Consider the following 18,239-nt stretch of genomic DNA (forward strand, 5'->3'; position numbering starts at 1 on the left):
TAATAATAATAATAATAATAATAATAATAATAATAATAATAATAATAATAATAATAATAATAATAATAATAATAATAATAATAATAATAATAATAATAATAATAATAATAATAATAATAATAATAATAATAATAATAATAATAATAATAATAATAATAATAATAATAATAATAATAATAATAATAATAATAATAATAATAATAATAATAATAATAATAATAATAATAATAATAATAATAATAATAATAATAATAATAATAATAATAATAATAATAATAATAATAATAATAATAATAATAATAATAATAATAATAATAATAATAATAATAATAATAATAATAATAATAATAATAATAATAATAATAATAATAATAATAATAATAATAATAATAATAATAATAATAATAATAATAATAATAATAATAATAATAATAATAATAATAATAATAATAATAATAATAATAATAATAATAATAATAATAATAATAATAATAATAATAATAATAATAATAATAATAATAATAATAATAATAATAATAATAATAATAATAATAATAATAATAATAATAATAATAATAATAATAATAATAATAATAATAATAATAATAATAATAATAATAATAATAATAATAATAATAATAATAATAATAATAATAATAATAATAATAATAATAATAATAATAATAATAATAATAATAATAATAATAATAATAATAATAATAATAATAATAATAATAATAATAATAATAATAATAATAATAATAATAATAATAATAATAATAATAATAATAATAATAATAATAATAATAATAATAATAATAATAATAATAATAATAATAATAATAATAATAATAATAATAATAATAATAATAATAATAATAATAATAATAATAATAATAATAATAATAATAATAATAATAATAATAATAATAATAATAATAATAATAATAATAATAATAATAATAATAATAATAATAATAATAATAATAATAATAATAATAATAATAATAATAATAATAATAATAATAATAATAATAATAATAATAATAATAATAATAATAATAATAATAATAATAATAATAATAATAATAATAATAATAATAATAATAATAATAATAATAATAATAATAATAATAATAATAATAATAATAATAATAATAATAATAATAATAATAATAATAATAATAATAATAATAATAATAATAATAATAATAATAATAATAATAATAATAATAATAATAATAATAATAATAATAATAATAATAATAATAATAATAATAATAATAATAATAATAATAATAATAATAATAATAATAATAATAATAATAATAATAATAATAATAATAATAATAATAATAATAATAATAATAATAATAATAATAATAATAATAATAATAATAATAATAATAATAATAATAATAATAATAATAATAATAATAATAATAATAATAATAATAATAATAATAATAATAATAATAATAATAATAATAATAATAATAATAATAATAATAATAATAATAATAATAATAATAATAATAATAATAATAATAATAATAATAATAATAATAATAATAATAATAATAATAATAATAATAATAATAATAATAATAATAATAATAATAATAATAATAATAATAATAATAATAATAATAATAATAATAATAATAATAATAATAATAATAATAATAATAATAATAATAATAATAATAATAATAATAATAATAATAATAATAATAATAATAATAATAATAATAATAATAATAATAATAATAATAATAATAATAATAATAATAATAATAATAATAATAATAATAATAATAATAATAATAATAATAATAATAATAATAATAATAATAATAATAAAAAGATGAATAATTTAGTAAAATTTAATCTTAATCACAATAGATCAATTTATATAATAACTATTTTTACACTTAATTTATGAAGTTTTTAAATTTTCAAATATCCATACTTTTATCCTCCTTATTTGTCACCTTTATTAGCTGCTTTTTTTGTCAATCCTTTCTTGGCGTTATTAGATTCAGCTAATGATTTCGCTGCTGGCTTCTTTTTTGGCTTTGGAAAGAAATCGCATTGAGTAGATGCAGAAAACTTTTTTAATTTGAGTCTTCCATCGACAAGCGGTATGAAAGCATGGTATTGAGCAGTGCCATCGATTGTTACCGCAGCATCGAATCTGCTCTTTAGTGTTTTCAATGTTTCCTCATGATCCTCTTTGCTACTAAAAACTATTTTAGTTTCTTTACAATAATTCTTTGCCCAATGGAATAAAGCAGTCGCATCTAAGATGCGATCTTGATGAGAGCACTGGAGGCTATACTTCGCTGCATTTCTTTTGAGGTTTGCTCCAATACCATCACATGCTCCTTTACCATGAGCAGTAGGATGAAAATGCCACTCAGCTGGCATTCCAAAATCTTTTTCATGAGCTGTAAGATTTGCGAAGCTACTTTTGTTTTTAAAATGTTGACGAGCTCCGTCCGAAACGTAGTATACCTTTTCTACTGTAAATTTTGATTTTAGATAATTTAGTATTATCTTCTGGTACTCATAAACTGCAACGGTGTCATGTTTTAAATCGTCGGATATGATTGCCATACTTTTGTGTTCCATGTTTTCTTCTTTCATGTAGTAAATAACTACTGTGAATATAGTTGCTTGGTCGTTATTGAAGTGGAATGCTTGTATGGAATCCTGAAGAACATATTTATAGTTCTCTGCGAAATCAAATGAAATAATGAATTCACCAGACTTCAAATGTTTTTTCAAGTCCTTGAAGAATGACCACTGCTCTTTGACCAAAAAATCATGGGTTCTCAAATTTAGCAATCCTCTACACAGTTCTTCCACAAAATCATCCACATTTAAAATTATGGTTTTCAGTGTGCATCTTTCAGTCTGAAGCCAAGATTCAAATTTTAACTCCTCAATACATTCTCGATCAAAAGAGTTGATTAAATTTTCTTTGATGGATGTGGTTTCCGGGCAATTCGAACATTCACCTAAGTGGCAAGAAGTTGTAGCATTAGGGCACATAGTCAATTTAAGGCAATCGCGGTAATGGTGTAAATCTTCTGATGAATCATCTTTTAAGTAATTTAAGTTGATTTCCTTCAACATCAATTTAACATTTTCATGGTAAATACAAACACATACTGTGTGAGTTCCGCTGCTTCCTGCCAAAACGCAATGTTTTGGCCTCAGTTGTGTAAATTTTGTGAATCCAATTTTGACATCCTCGTATTCAGATTGAAATGTTGCGAATAATTCATTCAGGTTACAGAGAACCATTCTCTTCTGCATTTGAACTTTCTTGCCATCGATTCGTACAGACATCCAGTCTTTCATACCTGGCATCAGGCGACTCTTATCATCTCGCTGATAAAACTGAGTTATTAGAGATTTAGTATCGCACTCCAAAGTTTTTCCCTTCTTTTTGTTTGGGAGTGTGAGAATCCCATGCTCAGCAACCAATTGTTTAGCAATTCTTGCTTTTCGTTGAGACGTTCCAAACTCAGTCATTGTTTTTGCAGAACTCCATGTTCTTGGAGCAAGCGTGAGAAGTTGAATTCTTTCAGCTTCACTCTGTGACGTTTTGTATTTCTCTTTTATTTGTTCAAGAACTTCTACTGCATCCTTATGGTATTGGTTTCGACACTCATTCGTTGAATTTGAAAAGTTAGAATAACCATCATCATCAACAGTTCTGTCTTCATTCTCGGAATTACTTTTGTCTTCATCTGGAATAACTTCAACGCAAGGCTCATTACTATTCAAATTCGGTAATTCGTTCAACTTTCCGAGCTCTTTCCTGCATGATCCACAAATTTTCAATCGTTTTGACAGCGTAGGGAATTTTTTTAATAAGCCGTCGGAAATATTTCACATATCTGATGATCTGTGCTTCATTTTGTTAAAGGGATTAAAACAAAAAGACGAATAAATTTCATTTTCAACCTTAGCCTTTTTAGAAGTCGTAGACATTTTGTATTTTGTAAGTATTTATGTAAATAACACACGTCTTAACTTTAACGCTGTTTCTAAAAAACTGATTTCCGTATGTCTTCAGAATGACAATAAATAGTTTTTTTAAGATCATATAGGTAGTACGTTTTAATGAATGAGTCTAAAATCTTTTATTAGGGTCAAGAAGGGCTTACATACTAAAGTACCTAGTTTAACCAAATGTTACAAATAATAATAAAAATAAACCACCATATAAATAACCTACCTGTCAACTTCTACCTCTCCACCCACTTCTTAAAGTCAAATGTCATAAAATAATAAATAAACTGGTACTTCGGAGAAGGGCCATAAAATATTTCCACTTGATTCCAAAAATTTGTTTCTGGGGCACCTGATATTTTAACAATGAAAATCACGTGCGCTGAAAACTACCTCTAGGATTGACTAAAAAAGCCGCAAGATACAAAACTCAGACAAATTTTGGGGGTGGAAAATTAATAGCGGTCGGCCTCATATTGCACCCCTCCAGTGGCTATTATCGGTCAGTTGTTGTGGTTTTTATTTTTAAGGTTTTAGAAACACTTACACACAAATATGAAAAAAATCAATTTAAAAACCTTTGTCTTGAGTTACAAAACATTTATTTTGATAGATATCCCACTCGCATCCCACTAAGCGACCAAAAAGGTTTTAAAGGAAAAGACCTAAGCTTTCTTTTGAGAAAAAAAAATAATAAAAAAGAGTCCATTTTGGAAAAAAAATTCAAAAAGGTTTTTGATTTTTCAAAAAAAAGTAAAAAATTGTATGTCTTGAGTTACAAAACATTTTTTTTATAGATATCCCACTCGCATCCCACTAAGCGACAAAAAGGGTGTTAAAGGAAAACACATAAGCTTTCTTCTGAGCAAAAAAAAAAAAATTAAAAAATGGGTCCATTTTTTTAAAAAAAGTCAACGAAGTTTTTGATTTTGCAAAAAAATTCAAAAATTTTAAATCTTGAGTTACAAAATATTTTTTTTGATAGATATCCCACTCGCATCCCACTAAGCGACCATATAGGTCGCTTAGGAAAAGACCTAAGCTTTCTTAAAAAAAATAAAAAGGGCCCATTTTGAAAAAAAAGTCAAAAATATTTTTGATTTAAAAAAAAAAATCTAAAATATTTTATTAAATTTTTTTAATTTTTTTTTTCGAAAGATTGCATAAATAGCTATCTAAACTATTTGGGACACATTTTGCTAAGAACAATAGGTAATAAGTTATATGGATAAAAAAAAACACCTGTTTGGCCAAAATGTCAAATTTTGACCTCCTATAACTCAGAGAGTTCTTGACCGATCTTGTTGAAAAATGGTGTCCGAATTACTATCCCATAGAACTAACATTGGTGCAAATTTCATCGCGATCAGAAGACATCGATTTCAAAAGTTGGTTCACTTGACGTGAAATGCCCCATATAACTTTTGACAATTAAAACATTCATGGAATACTTTTTTGAAAAATATGACAAAAAATGCTTTTTATTGAATTTTGCATAGATACAAACAAGGTCTATTAATAAGGTCTGTGCAACTCTACAACAATTCGAAAACAAAAAGAAAAACAGGCATTTTGTTTGTGTAAAACTATACTGAACTTGTCAAAAACATTACCAAAACAAACATACATAATATAATTTTATTTTCAACAAAAAAAATAAATGTATGTATATTACATTTATTTTTTTAGATATATAAAATTCACGAACTATTGAAGAGAAGTAACGCATTTTTTATTAATTTTTTTATGATTTTAATTTATTTTTTCCGTTTTCAATTTGTACACGACACTTTTTATTATTTGTTTATGTTTTTAATTTATTTTTTCAGTTTTCAATTTTGTCACAAAACGTTAGAAAAGTAAACAAATTTGAAAAAATGGCGCTCTAAAATTGTGAACAAATTTTGACGAACACAGTATGTAAACACAAAGGGACAAAAAATTATCAGCTGTTTAGTTGCACAGACCTTATTAATAGACCTTGGATACAAATTTTTAAATTGAAATAAAATTTTTATTTATGAATATTTTTTAATGAAATTTCACAGTTATGTAGATTTTTCTATTTAAAATGCAAAAATGAAAACAAATTTTGACATTTGTTATCAAGTATCCCGCAATTCCTAAAAAAATCTTGAAAAATCCCAAAAATGGGATTTTTTCGTTTTTTGGCTACAATATCCATAGGTTAAATGACTACTTTTTCTGTGCTAAATTAATAACGACTACAAAATCATGATATTCAAACCAAAACCTAATGAATTTAATTCTATTAAAAAATGGAATTTAACCCACTAACGACCAAAAATTAACCCATTTACAATCATTAATGCAAACTTAATACATATTTTAATTATACTAAAACTTTTAGTAATTGCTTAAATCTAATTCATTTTTAAATTTAAATCAAAAAGATCCTCTTCGCTTTAATTAATTTCATTGTCTTGGTGGCTAAAGTGAAATTCTTCCATGGGTTCACTGCAACATAACAGTTGAATTACTTCTGGTAGAAGTGTGGAACGTTTCCGGTTTTGTAAGCGCCTATCTAAAAATGATGTGGAAATTAATGGATCTGAGGTACAGCTTAATATTAATATTAATTCGGAGCTTAAAAACTATATCTTCTCCACTTCCATTACAGCGTCTTTTTGCATCTCAAAAATTTTTCAGCAATATGAAGTAAAATAGATTGCAAGAAACATTGGCAAGAGTCTCATTTGCTTTTAAAATTTCAATAATTTATATTCGTGAGTGATTTTCGGAAGTGGGTTATATGAGAGGTATGACCAATTATGGACCGATCGTCATGAAATTAGGTCTTGTGATTATTTTCTTTATGAGAGTTGAATTTTCTGTTGAATTTTATGTGTATACCAAAATTTTTAAGAGATTTATGCATGTTAAAGTTATTTTCGGAAGCGGGTATTACATGGGAACTATGACTTATTAAGGACCGATCATCATAAAATTAGCTGACATGAATTCCGTATATATAAAATTTATTTGGAGCAACATTTGTGTAGATACCTATATAAATTAAACATTTATGACCGATAAAGTCCAATTACGGGAGGAAATTTGTATGGGGGCTAGGTGGTATAATGGACCGATTTCACCCAATTTAAATAGGCTTCGTCCTTGCGTCGAAAAAATTATATGTACCATATTAAGGTGGGTGTTAGACTAATATTCTTGGACATTACAAACATCTGCACAAACGCATTATACCCTCCCCACTATGGTGGTGTAGGGTATAACAAATTTATTGTTTTCGTTATATGCTTCTCCACTTCATCTGAAAATATGGTTACTTCAATTTTGTCAACATGTTTGAAAACGGCATAAAATTATTCTTTTTTTGAATTTTCGTTAAGCCAAATTTCAAACAATAACCTAAAAAAGATAGCATTATTCGAAAACGGCTAAAAATGGCTATAATATGTAAATGAAAATTGGTTTATAACATTTCAATATATTCATTTCTGATTTCATTTAATCTGCCGAACTTTGCCGTTAAAAAAGTGGATTTATTTCAAGCAAGTTAAACAATTTTATCACATTTTTTAACAAAAACATTACTTACTTACTTAGTTTATTGTTCTCCATTTTCACTTTCTTGTTTATAACTCGCGAAATTATTTAAACATGCAATTGAAAATTTGAAAGCAATACAGGTTTTTCAACAAAATTTATTAAGTAATTACGATGCAATGTCTTTGACTGCGTGTTGTCAAATAGAATTTAATATTTACCAAAAACAAAAGGCTGACTTAGTTAAATTGGAGTATTGCTTACAATATGGCATTAAAAAAAGTGCAATATTTGCATTTGAAAAATTGGACTTTAGCACAGTTTTGGTAGCCGTTTAACCTATAGTGCAGGGGCGGGGTTATCGGAACCCTTTATAAAATAATTAAGAACTTATTGGGTCATCTAAAATAGGTTACTATATTTTGATATCGAATATGCGATTTGAGAATTTTTGCCCTAAAGTTGAATTTTACATAAAAATAGTCATTTTTTGAATGGACCTGCTCCCGTCGGTATCAAAAATTATAAATGTTTTTTTCATTTAAAATATTTGGCGTAAAGTTAGCTTTTCAAAAAGTACAAATTCATTATACATCCTGTTAGAAAGTTTTTAGATAACTTAAAAAGAATAAAAGTACTTTTTTCCTTTTTTAATTTTTTTAAATTCAAATGAATATAACTTTGGACTCAGCCATGATTTTTAAACACTTCTTTCTTTATTTGATATATAGATCTATTGTTAATCCTATAAAAGAAAAATGGATAAAATCGGGGAATATTTGGAACCGCGGTCACCAAAAAACTGGAGTAGGGTGGGTAAAAATGTTGAAAATTAAATTTTCAAATGCGAATATCTCCTAAGCTATAAGAGATAATTGATAGCTACGACGAGGTTTTATGTAGTGCTCGACGAGGAGATTCTAAATGTTTTAAATCGTAACACAAACGAAGAAATAGGATCATTTTAAAAATTGAACATACCCGAGGTGTCCTACTTTGGGAACCCCTGGTCCCGCTCCTGGTGGGCTCATTAGGTCCAAATTCAAAACTTAAATTCGACTACAATACCTCTTTGCGCATGTAAAATTTCATTCAAATCGGGGTAAGGGTTTAGAAGTTACAGATTTATTTCCATCTTTTTTTATTCTCATACCACTGTGCGTTGGGGATGGTTTATGTGAAGTTTGCACGAAATCGGCATTTTTATCAAATTTTCAGTGAATCTTCAGATTTTTACACTATACCGCTAATGACACAATACCTAATGATTTCAAGGTCAGTAATTGTGTCCAAACTTTTGCAAATAAAAAAAAAGTTAAAAAAAATTTTCAAAAAATTATTTTTATTTTTTCATTCGAGAAATAAATGCTTTTTTCATTCCCAACGATCAAACAATGCTAATTTTAATTTCGTTGCTTAACATCATTTTAAAAATTTTAATTCACAGTGGTGTACTCTGAAGCGAATGATTTGGTGTAACATGTCCGGTACATACCAAATTTTCATATCGTTCGATAAAACAAGTAAGCCGCTGTTAACATTGTACTATAAAAGTGCTTTTATATTATCAACCGATGATAAACAAAATTTCCGAAAGTACAACTAATATAGTAAACAACGACTACAAATCAGATTTCGTTCCCGCCGAACTTCTGCCAAATACAAATGAATATTCAATACGTTGTCGACAAGGTATTCACAAGTCTTACAACCAACTACAAAAATTCGGATTGGCTGTGGGAACGTGCAATTTTGGTACCAAAAAATGATGATGTCAACAAGCTCAATGAGCGAATTAATTGAAACTGATGTAACAGTCGGGCTTAAGGTTGGGTGTTAAAAGAGACAGTTCGGTGTTCTTGTGCACCGGCTCCAGCTCAGATGGTGTGGGAACTTGTCTATACCTTGAAATTTGCCGAGTTACAAAAAAAAAATAATAAATAACACCGAAAATAATAAATAACAAACAAACAAAATAATCGGAAAAATAAATAATTTTCTGGTTGAGAGCACCAGCGAGTAGATCGAATAATCTCGCTGTTGAGGCCTATCTTACCCTCCCGCCTGTTAATACCCAAAAGGCCATGTAAAAAAAATCGGATATTCCCTAATACAACAAATGTTCCTATAATTTATTTACCCCATTATTAATAAATATTCTATTCCATCACGAAATAAATACAAATTAAATTACAATTAACATTAACATTTTTAATTGGTTAATTTTTAGATGCAAATTTTAACAAAGAAAATAACTACTATATTTATTTTTTTAATAGAAAAAAAATAAAAAAAGTACCATAAAAAAAAATTGTTTGTATAACGATATTAAGAAAAAAAAATTCTTTATTACTCACCCTTTATCCGGACGATGAACAGAGCTCTCTTCACTTCAGTTTTATCAGTTGAAAAGTTAGAAACAATTATTATATACAATCTCTTTTTTTTATGGTATTACAGTAGAAATTAAATAAAACTAATTTAAAAAAAATTATTAAAAAGTATTTACGTTAAAAAAAAATAAACAAAAATTGATTAAGTTTGATTTCAAAAGATGAAATATTAAAAAAAATTTTGTCTTTAAAAAGACAGATTGAACAAACAAAAATGTGTCTTTAAGATGACAGTTTAAACAGGAAACAAAACAAAAACGTGTCTTTAAGAAGACAGTTTAAACAGGAAACAAAACAAAAAAAATTTTGTCTTTAAAAAGACAGATTTTATCTTTAAAAATATAGTTATTTCAATAACAATTCGTAAATTCAGCCTTCTATTCGATTCTCAATGTTTAGTGTTGTAGAATTCCTTTATCAAACATTTGAATTGGTATAATAGTCAAGGAATAAAAAATTTTAACGGCTAAACCAAGAAAATTTCACAATTAGACACTTCCTACAATTTCCAAAATATTCGTAATACCTACCAACAAAATTTGTTGCCGTTAGCTTTTGAAAATAGTACTATTGAAGGAAAGTATATAAATATACAAATTTCTTCTGTACTCAATCACCAAGAACAAAGTTTATTTTCTTATACTGCTCACTTTTTTTAAAAATATTGTTTGTTTTATTTTCTTTATATTTTTTTTTTATTTAAATATTTAAACTCACACAACACAATTGAAACAAGACTGATAAATTTTCCAAATTTTCCTACGCCTTATATACACTAAAATTTCCAACCAAGCCTGCTACCAAAAATTAAAAAATTTTAAAATTCAAATTCTAATTCAAAATAGAAAAGTAGAAAATACTACAAGTAGAAAAACTATATAGAACTAAAAATTTGGCTTAAATTAAAAAGGAACTGTTCTGGCGTCACACTGATTGGCGAAACAATGAAATACAAATCGATTGACACAGTAATGAACGAAGAACAAGCCTCAATTATGCTACTGAAACATTGAAGGTTGGATCACAGATAATGTTTCTTCGCAACATAAACGCGCCAAAATTATGCAACGGAACACGATTGACCATCAAAAAATGTTCACCAAATTTAATTGAGGCAACAATCATCGGTGGCAGATTAAAATGCAAAGACGTAATGATTTCACGCATACCAACGATTTTCAACGACAAAGCATAAGGCCAATCATTGACTATTGCTGGCTTACATTTGGAAAATTCATGTTTTGTATGTGGTTTGCTCCCGAGTAAATAAAAAAAAGAAACGTATATCCCCTGTCCTTAAGATAAATTCATAAATATAATATCCCATTTGCCTTAAATACATCCGTTTATTTTTTAAGGGCATATCATGCCACTGTACTTATAGATATCTGCTACAACTTTGTCAGTGTTTCGGGTGCGATGTTAGGTCGGGGAAGTCCGTGCTTTTTTTTGTCCGACACTGTATATTCAAATCGAGATGCAATATAAAAGAGAATCATTGTAAGGGCCAGCAACGCGGATCGGGTTCAGCTAGTACATATATAAAAATGGATGTTTGTATGTATGTATGTTCCGAATGAACTCAAAAACGGCTGGACCGATTTTGATGAAATTCTCACGGAATCTTCAGAAAAGCCTAGCGGGTAACATTATAAAGTCAGATTTTTGATTTTTGGTCTGTGGGCGGAAGGGCGTGGCAAAATCAAATTTTTACACTATACTACTAATGACATAAAAAAAATTATTGTAAATTGTTGATCGACCTTTTCTTCAATTCTTATAGATAGTTTATTAAGTTTTCTATATATAGGCTTTCAGGTCTGAAAATTTTCGACAAAAAAATGTTTTTTAAAAAATTAATTTTGTCGAAAAAAAATTTTCCTCAACAAAAAAATTCTAAGGACCAGCAACGTGGACCGAGTGTAGCTAGTATTAAAATAGTATTACGCATATCCAATCTTTATTTTATTTATTAAAAAGATAATCAGCCGAAGATTTATTTTAATACAACTTTTAATAAAAACCTGTCATTTGAATTTTATTTGTTACGATATATGATGAAATATTTGTTTTTGTATTTAGGCCTCACAATGCCAAAGACGGGGATCATCTTGTTTTAACAAAACCATTAGGAACGCAATTAGCAACAAATGCATATCTATGGCTTAAGGAAAGAAATAATAAATATTTAAAACTGGCTCAAAAATTTTCTGATGACGACATTAATGAAACATATCAATTAGCAATAAATACAATGTCTTATTTAAATAAAAATGGTAAGTTTGACACTTTGGAAATGCGATCTTAATATATATAAATTGTTTCTTTATTTTCAGCGGCTATACTAATGCACAAATACAAAGCTAATGCTGCAACTGATGTCACTGGTTTTGGTTTACTGGGTCATGCTCAAAACTTAGCAGAATTTCAAAAGGATTGTCTTCAATTTGTTATCAAGAAAATACCAGTTTTTAAAAATGTTTTATCTTTCGGAAGTATATTGAACCAAGATGCCAAGCTACGTGCAGGAAAATCTGTGGAGACATCTGGAGGTCTATTAATATCAATGCCATCTGCATATTCCGATCAATTTTGCCAAGAGTTTAAAAGTATAACTAATGGTGAACAGTTAGCTTGGATCGTCGGATATGTAAAAAAATCACATAAACGCGAATCAATTCTGAGTAATGATACAGAGGTTTTCGAAGTTGATTTACATCATCTTTAAAATATGTATGAATATGTAATGTAAATATGTAGGTAGATATATTTAATACATAATTATAAACATTTTAGTTTTAAGTAAATGTATGCATCCAACTCATGACTATTATTTTATAAAGATACAGCTATCAGGAAATAATACGAACTTATATTCTGGGGTACTAATTACGATGAACTAAAATCTTTTTATTTAATAAATATTAAATCCTGCATTGGCGGGCATTGAACCCACTATTAATTACGTAATCTTGCATTAGAATCGATTTTTGAAATTTTGGCCACACAAGTTTTACCATTTTCATATTTATTTCATCATATTTTAAATGTGTATGAATTTATTTTATGTAAATATTTATATATGACTTATGTTTTTTAAACCTTTTAGTTTAAGGAAAATGAATGCATCCAATTCATGACGATTATTTCATAAAGATACAGCTATCAGGAAATAATCCGATCTTATATTTTGGGATACTATTTTCGATAAACTAAAATCATTTTAATAAATATTTATTCCTGTATTCATATGAAAATAATTAAACATTTATTTTATTTAAATAATTTATAATAAGCAGGGTAAGTTTTATGCTTGAAAAGTAAGCTTTTGCTCATCAACGATGGGAATGCAGATGAGAACATTACGTCAAATGCAAAAGAAAACGCCGCGGCACCACAAGTATCCCAAGTGTATGGTTTCTACATGTGGAGGCATAATTTATGCGAGCTGGGATTACTAGCAATGACTCGAAATATTATACGCTGGTTGCTGAAATTTTTTCTTCGGTATTAAAATGTGCATTATACCGTTTATAGCATATGAGGTAGAAACAAAAAGTTCCTGCGATCCTTGATTGATTGCCGGGTCGAAAAAGTTTCCATTTGGTCTACAAGCCTCCAATAAAAAATTAGGCCGAATGGAAACTCTAAGGTTTGCACAAAGTTCATTGAAAAATAAAAAAAAATACGCAGTCTTCGACTAACTCTTGCGTCGTGCGATTGTTTGTTTAAACATTCCTAAATTTTACAATTATTTAATTTCTTTCTTACATTTTAAAAACAGTGAACACAAAAAGTTTTCTCCCATATAGTAATTAACTAAAATATCATCACAGTATAGTGATCATGTCAGGTCCTCCCAATTTGGGGGACAACCGCTTCACATTATTAGCGGATGCCCCCCGGGCGAAAAAAACGCCCAAACCAGAATATACTCGATGTATTTCTTTATCTTCCGGTTATCCAAAAACCCGATCCAAAGTATGTTGTTATTTCAGCCACATCTGAGGATAAAACTTTAAAACAATACTCCTGTTTTTCGGTCCACCGCTCTTTAAAACTTATCTGCTCAGATACTATTTGTGTATCCGAACTAAGAGATGGTAATCTCCTTCTTCTAATTGGTAACAAAACTAACGCCGAAAATCTTATTTCTACAAAAAATCTTCCCGTAATCTGCAGTATTAAATGTCAATACCATTCTCATTTAAATTTCTCCAAAGGAACTATATATGCACCTTATTTGATCAATATTCCCGAAATAAAAATTATCAATGAGTTAAAACCTCAGGGCGTAGTTTTTTTTTTATTTTATTTATTGTATCTTCACAAAATAATGTGAACTATCAATAATTTGTTCAAATCTTAAATCTAAATATTATTTTTTATTTACGTCCCACCACAGTTGGACGAAAAACCACAGCTGCTGTTATCATTCGTAATATTTTATTTTGGAATCTTTGAATTTTTTCAATATTAAAAGCTGAGGCCGTGCCCCATAATTGAATTCCATAGCACCATATGGGTTTTATTATTGAGCTGTACAGCAAAGGTTTGCAATCTAAACTCAATCTCGAGTTTTTACCAATTAGCCAGTAATTTTGTAGTAATTTTAACTTCATTTGAGTCAATTTCGTATCTATATGCTTTTTCCAGGTAAGACGTCGGTCTAGATGCAGACCTAGATATTTAACTTCAGTTTGTTGAGGTATTATATGATTATTTATTAGGATTGGAGGGCACGATTATCTACGCAATGTGAATGTAAGATGTATACATTTTTGCTCGTTTACTTTTATTCTCCATTGTTTTAACCACCTTTCTATGTCGAGTTATGGTCTTGTAACAGTACAGATGCTTCTTGGGGGTTTTCATGAATGGCTAGTATAGCTGTGTCATCAGCAAAAGTATATATGTGGGTTCGAAGGGACCCAGTATACTTGGGGTACGCCTGCTTCAATAGGCTGTGGTGAACTTATGAAGTCTCCCTCTTTAAGAACGAACTTTCGATGACTTAAATGACTTTCTAGAAGCTTATGTGTGTTCACTGGTAAATATTGTTTTATTTTTATCGATAATCCTTCATGCCATACTTTGTCGAAGGCTTGCGAAACGTCGATGAAGAGTGCAGAACAATATTTTTTTTGTTCAAATGTCTTGGATATGATTTCTACCAAACTGTGAGTTTGTTCTATGGTGTTATGTTTTTCTCGAAATCCGAATTGATGAGTTGGAATACAATCAAAATGATTCACTATCGGCTTTAACTTGTGCATTAACTGTTTTTCGAATAGCTTTGATATATTTGACAATAGGCTAATGGGTCTATATGATTCTACTTTACTGTGATCTTTTCCCGGCTTAGGTATCATTGTAACTAAAGAAAGCTTCCATTCTGGTGGATAATATTGAAGGCGTAATATAGCATTAAAAATAAATAGGATTATTCTTAATGCAATTTGGGGTAGCTCGAGGAGCATCTTGTTACTGATTTTATCAATACCAGGTGATTTTTTGGAGTTTAAATCAACAATAGCCTTGACAATCTCTGAAATCTCAAAACGAAGTGGTTCAGCTGCAGTAATATGGGGTAAAGTAGGTGGTAACTCTATTATGTCGTTTGACTCGTTTGGGGAAAATACATTCTTTAGATGACTAACAAACAGGTTTCCTTTTTCAGTATCGTTTCACGCCCAGCCTCCACTAGAATTACGTAGAGGAGGTCTGCTCATAACAGGTCTTTTTAATTTTTTTGTAGCTCGCCATAGAGAGTAATTTGAGTACTGGGTGGCATCTAAGTTCTCCAGATATTTATTAATCGAGTCAGTTTTGCGTTTGTGAAGAAGCATACCATTGGTAAATTTTTTGTAACTGCAAAATCAATGACATCGGATATTTTGCTTGGGTCAGTAGGCCAGTATGTTGGTTCTCCGCTCGACAGCACATTCAAATTCAATTTAGAAATTGTATTAAACAAAGCGCGACCTTTCGGGGTTACAAGTCTTGATCCCCAGTGAGTATGCTTAGCATTATAATCGCCAGCTGCCAGGAATCGGGGTCCTAGTGATTCGTAAAAATGTTCATATTTGTTTTCAGTAATCGAAAACCTTGGAGGTGAATATATCGACGAAATTAATAGGTTTCTGTAGCAATCATCCAAACAGATTGTCGTAGCTTGAAGATAATCTTCACAAATATCACACATTGAATGGTGTTTGATACGGGTTTTAATTAAAATTCCAGAGCCTCCACATGTTCTATCTCTTGGATCATTTGTGCCATAAAAAACCTATCCATTTATCTTAAATAAACTTCTAGACGTCAAATGGGTTTCCGAAACTAACATTATATCAACTTCATGACTTTTTAGAAAATACTCGAGTTCGTTTTTATGTTGGCGAATGCCGTTTGCGTTCCAAAAACATATTCTTAGGCAGTTCATGGTCTGTTAAGCACAGCCTGCAATAACATTGATTGCATCTTAAGCATTTCTTGCATCATGTTACTCATTGAGTTTGTAAAGTTATTTACCGATTGCACAAGAGTTTCTATTGTAGATTCTAGTCTGGTAAAATTGAAAATTGGCGGTTGCTCTCTTACCTCTGGGTTCATATTTTGGTTTTGTGGTTGACGGACTTGCGTCTGAGTTTGGTTGTTTCTTAGTACATTTGCATATGTTTCTTTGTTTTCATATGTCTGTTGCAACGGGGGGTAGTTAAAATTGATGTTATTTAATGGCTGAGCGGGGAAAATCTTCGGTTTATGGCTTTGTGATTTTTTAACAATTGAGTAGACAGGACAACCCCTGTAGTTCGCTGTTACCTCCGCAATTGCTGCATTTTTTCATTTTAGGATCATCCTTGGATTTGTTAAATTGGGATGTGTTATGCAACTCTCCACAAATAACACATACGGGTGGCAATTTGCAATATGCCTTGGTCTGTCCATTTTCTTGGCAATTCATATTTTGGTCTGTCCATATTCTTGGCAATTCATACATTGGACGGGGCCAAATCGTTTATGTGGTTCTTCTACCGTAATTTTACGATGCAATAAGTACTTCAGGTTATATATGGGATGTGTTTAATTTTTTTCAGGTTTGGGTGGTTGGGGTTTTTTTTCGCGATTTCTAATGTTTATCACATTATTTGTCTTAAAACCTTTATCTTCTAAGCTTTGCTTTATTTCGAGTGGTTCAACATTACAGTCAATACCCTTTATTACAACTTGTAGACCCTTGCTTCCTTTCAGCTGATAAGTGTAAAAACTTTTCTTTTGAGTTTCAAAATCTGTTACAACCTTTCTATAATCGTTTTCACTATTGACCTGTATTTTAGTTTCATGAATCGTGCCTTTCTTGATTGGGATAACGTAAAAAGAGTTCTCACCTATTAATGATATCAGGCACTGAACCAGTGAGTTTGAATTATTTTCTCTCAAGTAAATAGGGGGTGGTTTTATAGAGGTAATTTTATTTACTGGTTCATCTGTTTCACATTCCAGAATAGAAAAACGATTTTCATTATTTAGTCTATCAGGTTCACTATCCTTATATAATTTAGCCAAGGGTGCCGCTTTCGAAGACTTGGGACTTCGTGCCCTTTTTAATACCGGTCCATTCCAACCTGTATTTGGGATTCACTATCTTTATTTAATGGTTGACTAATCTTGGGTATAGCGCCGCTTAATGGGTTAATTTTAATTGTAGTCGGTGTGGTGGATTTCGTTTCTGAAGCTGATATTGCTAGCATACTTTCAGTCGTAAATAAAGTATTTGTATTTTTTGGTAACTCCAGATTAACAGCTGTTGGGTTTTCTTTTGTTTGACAATCATTAGTTGTTGACAATGCGGGGGAACAAGAACGAGCACGGTTAACAGGCTTGGCGGTTAAAAACAAGCTGTCATCTATTCTTCTGTTTGTTTTGTTTATATTTTTTTCATCTGCATTAACTGTTACGTATGTGTTTCTGCCGTTTACACTCAACCTTCGCTCACTGTTTTCGTTTAAGAGACTCATTTAATAGTAGTTGTAAATAATTTAATTAACACTCTTGATCTTTATTTAATGTTAATGTACAAAAAAGGTTCAAAAAAGAAATAAAGAATTTTCTTTAATTATTTGTCTTTTAGTTTATGTTTTGATTTTTTTATTATTTAATATTATTAAAATATAAGCGTCCTTTCGCGTTAATAAAAAATAGGTGTAATTTATTTCCCGATAAAAACATTAGGATAACGAATTAACTCGGAGTAAAAAATAGAACACGTCCAATCTCTATCATTATCAC

General features: G+C 28.4%; 1 protein-coding gene across 1 annotated transcript in view; it reads left to right on the forward strand.

The window, feature by feature from the left end:
• Sps2 (Selenophosphate synthetase 2) overlaps window positions 1-13,215 on the forward strand; it is a 58,127-nt gene extending 44,912 nt beyond the window's left edge. The window contains exons 3-4 of the mRNA XM_065499494.1: window positions 12,033-12,226; window positions 12,287-13,215. Coding sequence (XP_065355566.1) covers window positions 12,033-12,226; window positions 12,287-12,678 — 586 coding nt within the window. The 3' untranslated portion in view covers window positions 12,679-13,215. The remainder of the gene's footprint in view (window positions 1-12,032; window positions 12,227-12,286) is intronic.
• The last annotated feature ends 5,024 nt before the right edge of the window (window positions 13,216-18,239 follow it).

This window comes from Calliphora vicina, chromosome 2 (genome assembly GCF_958450345.1).
Source record: "Calliphora vicina chromosome 2, idCalVici1.1, whole genome shotgun sequence".
NCBI classification, from domain to species: domain Eukaryota; kingdom Metazoa; phylum Arthropoda; class Insecta; order Diptera; family Calliphoridae; genus Calliphora; species Calliphora vicina.